General features: G+C 34.1%; 1 protein-coding gene across 1 annotated transcript in view; it reads left to right on the forward strand.

The window, feature by feature from the left end:
• Positions 1 to 18,540, forward strand: part of LOC105230122 (transmembrane channel-like protein) — a 58,013-nt gene that overhangs the window by 11,446 nt on the left and 28,027 nt on the right. Inside the window, exons 2-3 of the mRNA XM_049457691.1 lie at positions 15,010 to 15,155; positions 17,637 to 17,704. Of these exons, the coding sequence (XP_049313648.1) occupies positions 15,010 to 15,155; positions 17,637 to 17,704 (214 nt within the window). The remainder of the gene's footprint in view (positions 1 to 15,009; positions 15,156 to 17,636; positions 17,705 to 18,540) is intronic.

Here is an 18,540-nt window from a genome sequence, read left to right on the forward strand (position 1 = left end):
CGACGGCATTTCGAGGTGTTGGTCAACACATATTTTCTTGTCAGCTTGAATGCCTCATAAATCTATGTTTACCCCAATTCCAGTGTGCTGCAGGCAGTTCTATGTGTGTATATGTGCATGGGTGTATCGCTAGAATAGTTAACATATGCATGGGTATGTGTGCGTGTGTGTCTTGTATATAACATCTTCATGGTTTATAGGAAATAAATTGGGTTTGGTATCAGAGTGAAAGCGGAAAACGGAAAACGAAGTTATCAAGAATATATGCAGCAATATTTTCTCCGCTTTTTTGCTCTAAATCTCTTATAGGTCGACCCAGTTTCGTGAAGTGGCACGCATTTGTTGACCTCAAAAGACACAAAAACCGAATTGGGTTAATTACTCGACGTATACGATGTTGATTGATTAAGCCCTTTAATTTCTTCTTTACAGATAAATAAGCCATTTGGCATTTGTGCTGCATTTCAATAAATTATTCCAAATGTATGCGTGTATACATATATGTGTGTGTATAAGTATCTACATGTGTGGGTGTCGAATATCTTCGAATTGTCCTTTTGAATCTCCACGTGACACGCAATCAAAATCCCTTTCACCAGATGCTACATGCCACTCGAAGGGCGCGATAAGAGCTCCATTGATATGCCTACAACACATATGTACTATGTATGTATATTTAAATGTAAGTATATGTCAGACCATATGTGTGTGTGTGTTGCCGGGCCTGCATTTCAACGGTGTTGTCAAACTTTCGAATACCAATAAAATATTTATGTTAGTCATTTACCCTGTGGCTTTTCGTTTTCTTTTACGCTACTGATGGTAAATGCAGACAAACATAATAAGCCATATATGTTTTATGCTTTAGGGTGGTCCTTAGAAAATCAAATAAAGGAGATTTACGATTTTCGGTTGAACATAAAATATTTATTTTATTTATTTACTTTTTAGCACACAACAGACAAGTGTTTTTTGTATTAGGGTGGTCAAAAAAAAATTATTAACGTTTTTTTTAAATTATTATAAATTAGGTATTTTATTGGTTTATTCTTATTTTGCACTCAAAACAGAAAAGGCTTATTGGAATTGAAAAACACTAGGGTGATCCTTGTGAAAACTAATTAGATATTTTCGAACTTTTGAATGAACATAAAATATTTATTTTGTTAATTTACCCTCTTGCATATGAAAAACATACTTATTTGTATATAGAAGCATTAGGGTGGTCCATAAAAAATCATTTAAACGTTTTCGAACTTTTGAATGAAATTGCATTATTTATTTCAGCATTATATAGATATGTACATATATTTTACCGTAAAAATGTTCTATATATTTCTATATATGTATAAGCATTAGGGTGATGCTTAAGAAAATAAAATTACCAATTTTTTTGAATTTTCGAAAGCACGTCAAGTATTTCTTAAAACAATTTATTCTCTGACAAAAATATTATGTTAGCATTAGGGTGATCCTTAAAAAATCAAATTACCAATTTTTTCGAGTTTTCAAATGAGCATCGATTACTTCTTACATCAATCTGTTCTCTGACAAAAATCCCACTCCAAGTATAACATATATAGATATGTATACCATTAGGGTGTTCCTTTAAAACCAATTGCTTTGTTTTTGAAATTTCAAATAAACAACAAACATAAACATACAATTTATGTACAAAAATAAACTCTAAATTTTAATTTTCCTCATTAATCTAAAATATGTACATTGTGAAACATTAGGGTGATGCTTTGAGAATTTCTGTATTAACGATTTTTTCGGTTTCTCCCACAGACAAAATCTACTGGAAAGCTATAGAAAACGGAATATATTTTTAATTTTTTTTATACATTTTCATATGGAAAAAGCTTCACCCTTCCTGTTTGGACATACATACCTTTTAGATCTCTTGAGTACATAAAAATATATATATTCGATGCCTTAAATTATAAAAGATTAACTTTAGGCTGCAGATACCAAAAATCTTACGAAAAATTTTCCCTACACATTCAAGTACCACCCTAATGCAAGCGCATATCATCATAAATTTTAACAGCGGCATGTGTAAAGCTTTCAACTTAGTGTTAAGTCAAGTTTTCTGCACCCATACACATACACCGAAACCGTCGTAATAAATATATAGTATATCGCAGAGTTCTTCGTTGTATTGCTAAGGACTCGCTCCTTTTCCGCTGGCTGAGTGCGACAAAAAAAGGCGCAGACATTTTATGTAGGCCTTTTGGCACGCATCCGCGCCAAGCCGAAACAGGAAATTGTACGGTAATCATGTAGCTGGTGTATATGGGTGCATATGGTGGTGTGTGTGCGTAGGTCTGCAGGATGTGGCTGCGTCTATGTGATTTATTAAAAGCGTTTGCTTGTTCCTTTAGAAAATTGCTCTGCAATTCAAATATACTCCGGGTTAGAAAGGAAATTGAAAGGATTCGGAAAATACTTGCTTAACACATTCTCGTTAAGGGATGGATGATTTAGTTTAATAAGAAATTGTTAAAAAGGATGATGGAACAACTCAATACAAGGACATCTTGATCATTTTGAGGTGGGATGCTTGAGATTCTGTAAATTTTAGTGGATTTATCGAAAAATATGCTTTGATCACAATAATTATGACAAATAGTTGCTTGAGTCACTTTTTGATTAGTGCTCCTCTAACTTAATCTAGTCATTATCCGGGCCTCATCTGAAAAGGGCTTTATGTACTTATTAAAGTAGCAATTTTTATTGATTTTTAAGATCTGTACCTCACTGGCAAAACACCTAAAAGTTGGTATAGAGTTAGCATAAAAATCGAAGCAATTCTAAATGAGAAAATTTGAACAATAAAATCTTGAACTAGTTATAGTAATTTTTAAGATCTCCAAGGCGTTTTTTTACATTTATGGCCTAAACCATCGATTAAATATTATATCAAAAAGAATCATAAACTTGATTCAAAATTGTTAAAAGGTTAAAAGGTTAGTCTGTTCTTCAATCTGTGTGCAGTATGGTTATCCTTCTGAAGGTCTACTTAAACGGAACTAAATAGAGATTTATGAAGGAAGAATACAGAAGACAGTTGTAATCCACATTACAATATATAACGATGTATGTGTAGCATAAGCTCTATAAATATTTAACGAACTCTCCTAAGAGAGAACATCCAACATCGTTCCGAAAGGCCTTGCTTTCACTTATGGGACTCAGAATTGATGATGAACTTCAAGTTGTATTTTCACTTCCTTAAAGTCAATCAATGTTTTAGACATTCCCGAAACAGTTTTCAGTAACTTAGGTTTCCTTAAAAGTCGACCCATTTAGGATTAAGGAAATATTCACAATACTCTTCAAAAGCCACCTAAGATATAATCCATTAGGTTTTTCTGGATTTCTTACCACGGGAAAAAAGTTGAAAAACGAGTTTGCTTCGAAATCCCCCGACCACAGAGTCGTTGAAAATGTTGTAGAAATGTTTTGGGGAGTCTACTTTATCATAAATATAGGTAAGGTTAGGTTAATTTAGTAGGTCAATGAGCCACGCATGGAACAGTTTTGGGGGAGACGACGTCCAACAATCCAGTGCATTGCGTTCCAAACATGAGCCGAAAACAAAAAAAAAAAAATTCCCTGAAGGTACTGAAGCCACTGCGTTTGGAAGACTATGCTCCAGTGAAAATTTCTTTCGATTCGAGACCTAAGAATGGATGCCGGAAGCAAGGATGCTCACGGTTTCAATAGAAAATCCAAAAGTAAACACTGCGTACTATACGATATAGAGACTAGATCCTTCAAATTACACATATAAAAAGTCGAGAAGAAAGATTTGAAGTATGGAGTGAAGAGAAATTTGATGGAGAAGTGCAACGACGATACTTTTTACGGAATCGAAGACGAAATTAAAGGACGGGAGTTTCTCAAAACTAGAAGCATAGAAGAACTTTAAATTGAGGTGCTATGGACATTTTCAAATATTTTTGTAAACAGTCTGTATTTGCATTATTTGATTAAATGTTTCTAAAAAGCTATAAATAACAAACCATCTTTTAAATATATTTCATAAGACAACCTATATAGAAAATGCGCTCCTGGCAAAAAAAGTGACCCACTTATTACAAAAAATACATATTTGCTTAGTGTTAAAACCTTTCTGCAGTAAAATATTTGTAATATTTGCCCAACTTATTGTCATTTAAGTGCACAATATTAAAACACTTTGCCGTAAATAAATAAATAATAATAGACATTTCCATATTTTATCCCGACACCACTTAGTTCCGCACAAGTGCATCTGTCTATCTGTGTTGTATGATTTTTATTTATCGCACTCGCTCAGCAATTACGCACAGACGAGGGCACAGTCTGGGCAAAAAGGATATCACACTTCATTGAATTTCAATTGAGATAAGTTGCAAATTTCCGTTTTAAAAATGGATTTTTCAGTCCATTTGCATGACAACGTTCATCTGTAATAAATCGTTTAATGTGGGGGAAATGCTGTGCCATTACCATGAGTGTGTGGGTGTGACTAGATAACATGATTTATGCCGTTAAGTGGGGTTAAAACACTTGTACGCACATAATTGACGACGCTTCAATTGAATGCTTAGTTTTTGAAATAAAAAAAGATTCTAAATAAAGATTTTACATCTCGATTAATAATGACACGTGTCCTGAAAACATACTCTACAGCTTTTTGAGAAAGACTTCCGGCAGGCTGAAATATTCGCTTGCGTTTTACAAAATTTTATTCGAGAGTGATACGTTCATTATAGTGTTCTTACAACTTCCCGATTGCAACTTATGATCAACATTTCATTAAAGTAAAGAAATTGGAGTTTGAGAATCTACGATTAACAGTCAGTCATTGTTTTTTTTAATATTGTATATTATTACCCATACTCAGTGGTCATCACACTAATGTGCAAATGAAAATCACAAACGAAAATCCCAGCAAGTTTTCCCAAGAGGTTGATAACTCACTTAAAACAATGTTGACAATAATATTACGTGGCCTAACGAACTTTTATTCTTGCATAAATATGTCCATATGAGTATGTCTGTGGCACGTGCATACGCAAGGAATACCTTAGTTAATTTTTGTTATATGATGTATCTAAGAAAATAAATAAGAACTTTAAGATGGCCTTGAGGTCATGCACATACAATTTCTTTACTAATATACTTCGATCGACTGAAAAATTCACACGTAGCCAAATTTGATATATACAATGGCATTTGTAATGCTCTCTATGAATATGGCATCGGTATTCACACGATCAACCATGTCCAAAGAGATTTGTTTACGGTACTCTTTTTGAAAAGAATTCAGCTTTATTGGAACGAGTTGAGCAAGAACGCGTTTTATACCCAAATAATCACCAAAATCATTCGAACGGACTCGTGAGAAATGTCGAGCTCTTCTGCCATCTCTTTAACACTTGCCTGACGATTTTCGAGCACCATATCCTTCACTTTTTTGAATAATTTCATTAGTTAAAAAAAGTCGAAGGTCGCCCAGGAGGAGGCATGTCTTCAACGATCTCTCGACAGTCTTTGAAGGCTTTGTACCACTTTTAGGCTTGTGTTTTTGATAAAACTAAATCACCGTAAATATTTTTCAACATTTGTAATGATTTTGCATACGATATTTGGTAAGAAATACAAAATTTGAGACAAGTTCGTTGTTCGAAATTCATTCCACTGTAAAAATCGTAACGCACTACTGAGGTGTACCGACTTAAGCAGCTGCTGTAACTAAACTCGTTTACCGAACGCGCTCATATTTGACATAGTAACTAAGGACGGTCCTACCAACTTATCAAAGTACATTTTTTGAAATATCATTTACGCGGGGAATTTAATTACATTTTCCAGGTGCTTTTTTGTCCCAATATATTTACCATGTCCAGTGTAAATTCTGTTTTAATTAAGCCGGAAGATTAAAAAAAAATTATTTTTTTTTTTTTTTTGTTTCAATATCTTTTATTTATTGAATCTGCTTTTTGTTTTGAAAGCCTAACAATAAGTAATAAAATCTTAAACCTATTTAAAAACTAGACACGCTCAAGCAAGTGATTGAGCTGTTTTGGTGATACATTGCTCCCTCAGTACGCGGGCATATCTCTTCTTTTAAGGCGTGTTTGATCACAGGAATGTAAAAAAGCATTAGCCAAAGGGTTTGGGTGATCACGGAGTTTAGATATATATTTAATTCTGCTGTCTTCTACTTCTTTTCTTACCATAGAAATACCAAGGTCTTTATGGATATTTTCATTACGCATGTACCATGGTGAACACGTGATTGATCTAAGCATTTTTGATTGGAACCTTTGTATTATGTCTATATTAGTTGCACAGGTCGTACCCCACAGTTGAATGCCATACATCCAAATCGGCTTTATGACCGCATTATATAAAAGCACTTTGTTGTCTAGGCTAAGTTTGGAGTTTTTATTTAATAGTCAATTTAAATTTGCAGCTCTTATCTTCATGCAAGTTATTTTACTAGATATATGTTTTTTCCACGTAAGTCTTCTATCTAGGTGAATACCAAGATAAGTTACTTCACTCGCTTGGGGTACTAAAATATTGTTAATTTTTACTGCCGGACACATTTTTGGTCTTAATGCTATTATCTGGCATTTGTTATGGCTCACTATACTCGTAGCTGTGTCATCCGCAAAAATTAAAGTTAATACTTTGTTAGCTGTTGGAAGATCTGCTGTATATATGATGTAAAGTGTTGGGCCTAGAACACTGCCTTGGGGTACACCAGCCCTTATCTGCCTTTCATCAGATATGAAATTTCCCACTTTTACCATAAATTTTCTATTTTTTAAATACGATTCCAATGTTTTATATAATTCTGAAGGTAGAATATTTTTAATCTTGTATAAAAGGCCCTCATGCCATACCTTATCAAACGCCTGAGCCACGTCTAGAAATATAGCTGAACAGTACTCTCTGTGCTCAAATGCTTTTCTTATTTCGTTAGTAATTCTATTTACTTGCTCAATCGTGCCATGTTTTTCACGAAAGCCAAATTGGTGCGTTGGTATAATATTATTTTCGTGGAGGAAAGGAGTCATCTTTGATAGTAACAATTTTTCAAATATCTTAGAAAGACTGGGTAGAAGACTGATTGGTCGGTATGAAGACGGCTGTGTTAAGTCTTTCCCAGGTTTGTCTATCAAGATGATCTGCGACTTTTTCCATGAATTTGGATAGTGTCCGAGATTAAGAATTGCATTGAAGAGCAAAGAGAGCACCTTTACGGCAATATTTGGTAACTCAATTAGCATTTTTGGGGTAATATTATCATGTCCTGGTGATTTTTTGGGGTTAAGTTCTTTTATTATTCTAGTAACTTCAGAAGTAGAAGTCCTAATAGACACATGCGAATCGTTTGCGGCATTGGGCAAGGTTGGCAACTCAAAGTTGTTCTTTGGGCAATTGGGTTGAAATACCTTTTCTAGGTGATTTGCAAAGCAATTTGCCTTATCCTCATCACTACGTGCCCAATTACCATTCAACTGTCTTAGAGGCATGTTGGAATCTACTGGTGGCTTGAAAGACTTTTGTGCTCTCCAAAGAGAGTTTTGCTTGCGAGAATTTGGACACAGTTTCTTTATATAAATTTCAGTGTTGTGTTCCTCTTCGCGTTTAAGCGCTTTTTTTAACTTTCGTACAGCAGATTTCAGTTGAAGCAGAGTTGAAGGGGATCGATTTAGCTGCCATTCCCGCCTAGCTCGCCTTTTCTCATTTACAAGTTTCTCTATTTCATTATTGGTGATCTTTCTAAAACCAACAGGTTTGTTGTTTCTTTTTGGTGTTGCCAATACAGCTGCATTAATTATTACTTCATTAATTTCTCTTATATTTTCATCAATGTCTCTTCCTGTATTTATTTTGCAATCAATATTGATGTGGGTGCTGACATACTTTCTATATTTCAACCAGTTAGTTTTATGTGATGTTAGAGAAACTTTCGGCTCAAATATCATGGGCTGTTCGTATAACTTTATTAGTACAGGAGAATGATCAGATGATAAGTCTGTACATGTTTCAGCTGTCATAAGCGATCTATCTATATTTTTGACGACAGCAAAATCTATTAAATCTGGTATTTTTCTTCTATCACTGGGCCAGTATGTCGGCTTACCAGGAGATATTATATCCAGCTTATTATGCTTATTCATAATAGTGTAGTACAACTGTCGTCCTTTCGGATTAATTAGCCGTGAGCCCCAATACGTGTGCTTTGCATTGTAATCTCCACCTGCTATAAATCTATGGCCTAGTGTTTCAAAAAAGTCTTTGAATTGGATGTCTGTAATTTTAAACCGAGGTGGGCAGTATATGGCCGTCAGATTTAAGTCCCCGCAGCGATTTTTTATAGTTATTGTTGTAGCTTGTAATTGCGCAGTGGCATAAGATTCTGATGTGTGGTGATTTAACCGTTTTCTAACCAACACTGCTGTTCCTCCATGTGCCTTTCCATCTGGATGGTTTGTAACATAGAGTCTAAATCCCGGTATAAAGAAATTGTTTTTGTTCGTAAGATGAGTTTCTGACAATAGCATTACATCGATACTATTTTCATTCAGAAATCTAATAAGTTCCAATTTATGTTGGTTAACACCGTTAGCATTCCATAAACAAATGTTCAATACACTCATTTTTTACTTAAAAAAGTTTGCAACATTTGGTTTTGAGATTTGATTATCTCTTGAATCATATTTTGCATTGAAGCCATAAATTGTGTCATACATTGGGTAAGGTTTAAAATCATAGTTTCAACGCTTCCATTTGGTTGGTTTTGGGCAATTGCATTTGTGTAGTATTGCCTTTCACAACGTTTGCATAACTCCCTTGTGTAGCATTGTCTTTAAGATTTACTGGTTTTGAAATATGGACGGGGATTTTAATATTTTCATTAGATGGAATATTCATCATTTGATTACGACGTGCTTGGATACCCTGTGACAATTTCAATTTTAAATCTTTGTAAACAGGGCAACCCCTGTAGTTAGCAGTATGATTTCCTCCACAATTGCTGCATCTTTTATTTAAATCCTCTTTTTTAAGAGTACATTTTGAAGTGGGATGTAGATCACCACATACTACACAGACACTTCGTAGAGTGCAATATGCTTTCGTGTGTCCATATTCTTGGCAGTTTGTACATTGTACTGGACCATTTCTCTTGTGTGGTTCCTCAACGGTGATTCTGCGATGGAGAAGATATTTTAAATTGTAAATCGGGTGTATTTCATTTTTCTTTAATTTGTTAGAATCTGGCATAAATTCTATTTTGAACATTGGTTGTGGGACTTTGTTCCTGTTAAAAATATTTACTACTGATTTAATGCTAAAGCCACCTTCTTCTAGTGCTTCTTTAACGTCGTTAGAGTCTACCGAAGACTCTATACCTTTTATTACAACAACTAGGTCTTTTGAGCTCTTCAGTTGGTAAGAGCTTCTTGTTATTATCTGATAGGAATTTTACAGTATCCATGAAACTTTTTTCAGTGTATGTTTGAATTTTTGTTTCATCTATGTTACCTTTTTTCAAGGGCACAATGTGAAAATTGTTTGTGCCTATTATATTGCTCATTTTGGAAACAAGCGCATTTGAGCTACACTCACGCAAATAGATTGGAGGGGGTTTGGCATTCACGACCGTGGTGGTACCCTTTGCTTCGTCGTTAGGCTCCTTGCTTAATAAGGCAAATCTGTTGCCATTAAGAACTTCTGGCTTTTTACCATTTGGCGTGCCTGGTTGAAATTTTTTGGTATTGACGGCTGATTTAACTGGACTTAGTTTCCTTTTTACGTTAATAAAAAATTATTAATTATATTTCTCGGGATATATTCTGCACGCATTCTGCCACTAACCGTTTTGTTATTGCTTTTTTGTGGTGTTGCAAATTAGTTATTCGCGTTTTTAATTTGTCTGGAAAGAGCATGCTGTACTATATACCTATATACCCCTGCAAGCATAAATATATGCGGTCAGATTATGTATTTGTATATATATGTATATACATAAACAGAATATATAAGCATTCTTATGGTCTTTGAGCAACGCTTTGGTTGCCAAAAGCAAGCTCCAGCTCACTCCGCTGGCTTGAAGGGTTGAGACAGGAAAAAGATTTTTTAATTATTACCAAACTTATGTATATGTGTGTGTGTCATATGACGCGTATTCCGCGCACAGACAACTTTTTCATGGCACGCCAACACTAGAGACCCAACCACACTCCCACTTGCAAGAAAACTCACACACAGACATACTCAAATACATACAAGCTTCACCGCAAGAGTTTTGCGATTTTCTTTATCAACCCTTGCATGTTTGATTTTCATTTACATGCGACCGATGACTGCCATAAAAATGTTAGCCACAACTAACAGCCATTCTAACGGTTATATGGCGGTTCGAGTTGCCACGCAGCGGCGCTAATGTCCAGCTGTGTAACGAAAACATATTGAAATAAATATGTAGTATGGCGTATAATTCATTTACCGCATGTGGTGTGTTCAATGTGCCGTTATTACCTATACACACACACACACACCCAGACACACAGAAGCGAATCTATATACATTTAAAGCATTTCAGTAGACACTCATACGCCGTGGTGTACCCGCCGAAGGAATTAATGTGTGGTGAACTAATAGCTGACACAAACACAGACATACCTTCATACAAATACATCTACCAAAACACAAACGCATATACACTCATGTGTCTCCGTGCTAGTATTTTGAAGAAGCTTCGCCGTTAACCCGCGACATGCCACAACCCAAAGCGCACAGACACCGTTCATCAGATTGAAATTCAAATTCAAATTCAAAGGGATTTCCACCTCAAAACCAACAACAACGAAAAAAACAACATCAACAACAACATTAGTTACAACAACAACATCTCGCAACAACAACAAAAGCAATAACAACACTGAAATCAACAACAGCAACACCAACAACAACCACACCAATACCGTCACCGTCACCACCAGCCAACGCCAATCCTATTTGGCATTGAGGTGTCACCGTTTGGAATTAGAGTTGACGTTGCGGCTGACAGTGCGGTCGACGTCGCTCCAAATGCCTTTCGCGATTTTTCTGCTCATTCGTCTTCTTTCATTCTTATGAAATATAACGGTCATAGTGCTTTGTTGCTGTAATTGTGCTTATGGTTTTGCCATTACTATTAGCACTATGCTTTTTTATTTTATTTTTGTTGTTTTTGTACACATTTCGTAACTGTCTAAGCGTGTATGTTGATTAACCGTTATCTGGGCGAGCGTGTTGACTCATACCACACACACCGCTGCTGTCACATACACACACTCACACACACCAACTGGTTTTATGTCGTCTTCACGATGCTTGCGGAATGTCGTGGCTTGGCGCGGCGGTCGGGAGCTGGAGCATATCGTGGTCGTGGAGTGGTTTTTGATTGGCGGTTGTTGACTCGCTCCACGCGTGTGCGTCTGGGTGTGTGGCCACTTCGAAATGGCATACTTTTATTCATATTCATGCCACATTTGCATTTGTAGTCGTTATTAGAAGAAAAAACATTTCAATTCAACGTTGGTATAGTTAAAAGACAACAAAAACAATAACAACAATGGTAGAAACATGTAAAAACATGGGAAAAAATGTGGGAAAAGCTGAAAATTGAATCGCAGCGCTGCCCTGTTCGCGGCGGCGATTGGCATTTTGTGGAGTGTCCGCCGATCTGGTGTGGAGTATTCGATGTGGAGCCGCTTGACTTTGGCATTCAGTCGTCGTAATCAGCCGCTGGTGACCGCTACTAAAGCTATTCGAACTGGCCAAGCAATCGGAATCGGAAACGGAAATTGAATTGAATAGACTTTGAATTGATTTTTATAAACGCTTTTTCTATATGCTACCAATAACCGTTATAATTGAAAAAAAATAAAACAATTTTTAGTGATTCAAAGTGAATTAAAATTAAGAAAAATACTGAGAAAAATTTTTTACCCGACGGAAATAATAAAAAAATAAAAATAAATAAAGAAAAATAAATAATAAAATTTAATTAATTGTGAAAAATTTAGAAACGTAAACGAAAAATTTTGAAAAATTAATAAAATTAATGAAATATAGAAAATATTTTAGGCTTGTTAAATTATAAAAACAAAATTTTGTAAAAAAAATTGTCGAACATAAAATTTATTAATTAAAAAATTTAAAATAAAATATAAAAAATTTAATTAATTAATTACAAAAAATTATCTAAACATTAGAATGAAACAATAACTAATTATAGCAGTAATTATATGATTTTGAAAATTTAACAAAAGATCTTAAACGACTAAAGCATAAGAATCGTGTAAAACTTAAGTAGAGAATTTTCAGAACAAGCCGCTTAACTCGTTCTGGATCAAAAAAACAAAATTTGGTACACAAATTTTGTGAGAAAAAACAAAGTGCCCACATTTTGTAAATCTAAGAAAAAGTTTGAAAAATAACCTCAAAACTCAAAAAAAAATTTAAGACAAGAAACTTAAACGTTTTACATTAAAAAAAGATTTAAAAATCAAAGTAAAAAAACTTGGTTCTTAAGAATTTCGAAAACTAAACTCAAAAACCAAAGAAAAATTTTTAAAGCAAAAAATACAATAAAAAAAAATAAATTTAAAACTAAAATCATAATAAAAATTTTTTTCGGTATAAAACAAAAAAAAAAAAAATAATACTAACTGCATTCCAACCGAATTAGTGATTAATAAAGTATTACAACGTTTAACAATTTTCATAGAACTTGAAAGTGCAAAGCGATTAGTATTAAAAATAAAGCAATTTTTTTATGATAAAAGCGAAAAACAATTAAAATTATAATAGCAGAGACTTAGTTCTGTTAATTGTTAAAAATAAATATTAATAAAATTTAAGCAGATAAATAAAATATTTCAAAAACCTTTAAAAAGACATTTTCGAACGGAACACGCGAGCACTGAAGTTTATAGAAAAAAATTTAAACTTTAAGACTACAAACTTAACGGAAGCCAAAGCCAACAAAGCATTTATAGTAAAATTGTCAAAAACTTACAAATTGCATAGGTAAAATACAGAAACATTTTTCTCCAAATATTTTAAAGTTCAAAAATATTTTTTCGATAGATAAAAAAGCATAAGTTTAACGTTTATTAAACTTTTTCCAATAAAAAAATTATTTGATTTAAATAAGTGCTTTTAGGTGCAAATATTAAATTTTTTAAACATTTATAAAAATATTTTGCAAATAGTCTGAATTTTTCAACCTATTTTTCCCAGAAATAGAGTTCCACTACCTGAACTAATCAATAAATATGCAGTTACCTTAAAATTTCAGTAAATAATTGGTTCATTCAAGTTATTTATCGGTTAGTTATACAATTTTATATCTGTAATTACATAGTTATTCTATCATTGATACCTGGCAGTTTGTTTTGCGTCCGAACGTATTACTGTTTAGTGTTTTTAAGGGATTACATGATATTATTCGGATAAATTAGCCTTTTTCTACAATGAAATATTTTATTAGAATTTTCTATTGTTAAAAACATACACTATTACGAAAGGAATTCTGAAATTTTTGGAAAAAAATAATGGCCGAGGGCCATTTCGACGCCATTTCCTGTGATTCCTCGGCAAAAATATGCGCCCGCGTTGGAAGGATCATCTAAAGTGAAAAAATACATGTTTAGCTAAAGCCTTAACTTAGAACTTGAACCAAAGAAAAAACTTAAAATTGGATTTTTGGCAAACATATAAAAAAAATAAAAATTTCAGTGAATTTTTCGCGACATTTTTTTTATCAAATAGTGGTAATCGAAAAAATCCATTGTCGAAGTTCTTAAGAATTGTATCTCATAGACCTGTGGAAAATTTCATTAAGATCGGTTGAGCAGTTCTCGAGAAATCTTGTCAACCGACTTCAGAAACACAGTCTCGAGAAAAACGCGATTAAAGACGGCGAACTTAGCCTAGCTAGCCTCGAGCGCACAAATTCTTAAGCCTCTATCTCCGAAATTATTACTTGAATCAACTTGAAAATTTAAGACAATATTCTAGAGATGTTGCAAAATTTAATAAGACAATAAAAAAATCGAATTTTTGAGACCCGTATACCCATGTAACCCCTTAAACTATAAGATGTCATAATTTTTTAGGATAACTTTCAAATTTATTTAAATATATGAAGTTATTAGTTACAAGCAAATTAATACTAAGACTATCGGAGAGCATTTATAAGAAATCCGGATATCGACCCTACCACTTTGAAGCTAACAGTTGGTTGGTGTAATTTTCTCTGCTGATTTTAACTTTACCTAAAAATAAAAAAAACTTTTGAGCCGAAAAGATACAATGTGATCTACTTAGAGTTACAAAATTGTTGCTTTTTCATTTATCAAACTAATCTCTTATCCCTAAAGCGTTGAAAAAATGGATTTAGTTTCAAATCCTGGCCAGTAGAGGTGCCATGTTTTTACTTCAGTTGTTTCTTATACGAATTACTCCGTCTCATAATTTCTAGGTAAGCAAACGGCTTGTGAAATGAAGTGATCCCGAAGCCTGGCGGATACGAAAAAATTTTTTTATATGAAGAACCAGAATTTTGTAGCTGCATCTGCAATGGAATTAGGTTTGAACCAATCCCAACGCATTTGCATTTGTGAAAGATATTGCCTTGTAGCAGAAAATATATTTATAAAGAAAAAACATCAAATCTTGAAGCAAACCTGGGACTATACAAATGAAATATATACATATGTAGTGTTTATAGTTTAACGCGAAATACAGATTAGATCATCTATAAAAATATATTTTCCTTAAATTGAGTTACATGTGTTATACTAGCATAAATAAATAAAACAATGTTTGTTTAATCTCCGTACAAAAGTAAATGTCTCAGTTTTTGTTTACGACAATATTGCGTTTGTCGCATTGTGATTTGGTAGTGGTTTTATTAAACATTTATTGCATCTACATTACTAGGACATAACATCGCCAACTGGAGGCGTTACTTCACCTCATCAATTATCTGTTACTTGGGCCACACCACCCTACGACACCAACGAGCACGATTGGAGACAACGATCGGAGTCAGCGGATGCCAGCATTTTGAGCGGCAGATTGAGAAGGTGAGTGTGAAATCGTATAATTTTAAATAGCAGAATATAAAATTTTTAATTAATTTTCAAATACAGCTAGCTGACTATATATTCGCATAGCATCTTTATTGTCCTAGACAAAGCATACGCGGTTATAGCCTTCGCACAACTTAGTTTCAATAAATTCGAATATGCAGAGTAGCAAGTATTTTTAAATTTTTTCTGAAATTTTGTATGGCTAAAGTAGAGATAGCGATGCGTTAGCCAAATATGCAATACGAATAACACTCAGTAGTATGTAGCGAGTAATAATTGAAAAGTCAAATGAAATTTGCATTGAAAAGTACATATATAAAAGTTTGGAAAAAATTATTCAGAAAAACTTACAAAGGTTATTAAATGCAATAAACAAAGCGTCGAAATTTTTAGGATTTTTTTGGAATTCGTTCATCTCTACTTTATCTCACTGCCCACCATTTTACTTATAGCATGAGAAATTGAACAAGTTTTATTAAAGTCAGCGCTTAAAAGATTTATATTTTGATAATTAGGCATTGCGACTTAAAATTCATGTCCAAAAATATTTAGAAAAAATAAAAAAAATTGTAATTCCGTTCCAATGACAGTCTGTCTACGTAACCGGCACGAACCCGTATTTTTATCCGGACAAAAACTGTAAACTCGGCACAGTTCAGCCGCTATAACAAAAACAAAAACAGTGGCTGCATTTTATAGGGCTGTAAGTCCAAAACTACAACTTTGGATCATCAAACAAAAAAATTTAAATTTAAATCTAATTTTTTGCTCAAAATTTTTTCCAAATTGTCTAAACCAGAAAAAAAAACAAAAAAATTCAGATGCGACCGGTTTCGAAGTAACCCCTTGCAGGTTCATCGAAAAAGAAAAAATAACTTAGAACTTGGATGAAGGAAGAAAAAGTGAAAATTAGATTTTTGGCAGACAGTTTTACAACAAAAAAAAAAACGAAAATTTAAGTGATTTTTTTCCAAACAGATGTTCGTTTGAGTCTTTAAGAATTGTCTCTCAAAGACCTGTTTAAAATTTCATGAAGATCGGTTGAGTAGTTCTCGAAAAATCTTGCCAACCGGCACAGTTTCGAGAAAAACGCGTTAAAGGGCGGCGCACTTAACCTAGCTAGCCTCAAGCGCACAAGTTCTGAATTTTGTTGAAAATTTTGTAAAATATTCTAATGGTGTTGTGTAGAATTTAAAAAGACAATACAAAATTTTAATTTTTTTAAACCGGTAAACTCCTGTTACCCCTTAAAGCAAAACGTAAGAATTGTTTCTAAAAATAAAAATTTTTTTTTCCCAATACTGCAAGCTGCTCAAAACTTGCAATTTTCTTTTGGTAAAGGGTGGGCCATATAAAATTTTAAATTTAAATATGGGGCGTAAAAGACTGAATGTAGCTGTATGGCACGTAGCGCCGTTCTGCTGGAACCTAATGTTGTCCAAGTCTTCCTCTTCAATTTGCTTGAAGAAAAATTCGGTTAACATTGCGCGATATCGCTCACCATTGATGGTTACGACGGTTCCTTCTTCATTTTCGAAGAAAAATGGGCCGATGATTCCACCAGACCAAAATCCGCACCATACAGTGATTCGTGCTGGGTGCATTGGCTTCTCGACGATTACGTGCGGGCTTTCTGTGCCCCAAATGCGACAATTCTGCTTGTTAACGTAACCATCAAGGTAGAAATGAGCCTCATCCGAAAAGATGATTTTTCGACCATCATTGACCATCCTCAGTCAAATGATCTGCCCAATCTGCGAACTGTAGAATAGTAAATAGCGACCCATTTCGTAAATTTTAGACTTTTTACTGAATATCTGTCACTTTCCGAATGGTATTTGACGTTTCCAATGTCGAAATATAGATAATTCAAATTTAAAACGTTAGATGGCCCACCCTTTAGTATGTTTACCATATTATTTAAACCTTTTTAAGGCTGCTAAAATATTTTCAATGCTCATTATTTTTATAGACTTTTTTTTTAAATTAATTCGTGTTTACTTTTGACCAAACACAATATTTTATTAGACACCCACTCATTTGCATCAGCATTAAAATCCCCTAAGAATTGGCGCACATGTAAACACATATGCGTGTGTATGGGTACAACAGTATAGAATAATCTATAATGTCCAAACTCAGCATAACATATGTACATACATATACATATGCATTCATATACGCGAGTACTTAATGTACCCCAGAGAGTTGCATGTCTGATTAATGTGACCTTTTTGCAATCAATTGATTTCGCTTTGAGCAACAACAACGAAAAAGTAATAATAAACCAATTTCAATGGCAAACGTGTTGCCACCTCCAGCAGCGCAAATCTCAAATCACTTTTCTTCATTTATTCTTTCATGCTGTTTCTATGCGAAAACACACACAAACACACATGGACTCGCACACATGTGCTAAAATGGAATGGACGCGGTCAATGGTCAACGGTCAATGGCTGAACGGACAACGCACAGATATAGTTCGCAGGAGGAGAAGCCTTACGAGTTTTCGTGCCACTCAGCGAGTCCCGTGGATGGTTTTGGTGAGTACAAATTTAATCGAGCTGAAGCGTCATACCTCGGACACACAAGCATACTCAGGTATTGTACCGGCAATATAAGGTTGTAGAAGAGGCGCAAAAGTTGAAGATAGCACGCGAGCGAACGATTTGGAGCTAAAATGAATAGCGCACGTTGCCACATTATTATTTTGATGATGTTCGGCTGTTACTCACTAGCGAATAGAAGCATTTGTATTTATTTCAGAAAATAATTATACCTGGAACAAAGTATTTCAAGTTTGCTACGAAGTTTCTAACACCCAAAAAGAAACGTCGAAAATCCTATGGAGTACGTACTACATACATAAATGAACAGCTTGACGAGCTGTGTCGATATAGCAATATCAGTCTGCCTTTCAGTCCAGAAGTATATACATGAATTTGTTCTCAGTGTTTGAGATATCGATCTGAAATCTTTCACAGAACCTTTTATCCTCAAGACGCTGTTTATTTGTCAGAAATGCCGATATCGGGCAACTATAACATGTAGCTGCCATATTAACTGATTGATCGAAATAAAGTCTCTGTAGGGAAAACTTTTGTATTTGACAAGATATATTCACGAAATTTAATATGGATTATTGTTGAAAGCAACTATACAATTTACGAAGAATTTGTACAGATCGCACCACTATAGCATATAGCTGCCATACAAACTGGCCGATCAAAATCAAGTCCCTGTGAGGAAAACTTTTTTATTTGACAAGATATCTTCACAAGATTTGGTGCCCATTATTGACCAAGATAACTAAACAACCTCTGAAGAAATGGTTTAAATCGGACCTCAATATCACATAGCTGCCATACAAGATGATCGA

Source organism: Bactrocera dorsalis, chromosome 5 (assembly GCF_023373825.1).
Source record: "Bactrocera dorsalis isolate Fly_Bdor chromosome 5, ASM2337382v1, whole genome shotgun sequence".
Lineage (NCBI taxonomy): Eukaryota > Metazoa > Arthropoda > Insecta > Diptera > Tephritidae > Bactrocera > Bactrocera dorsalis.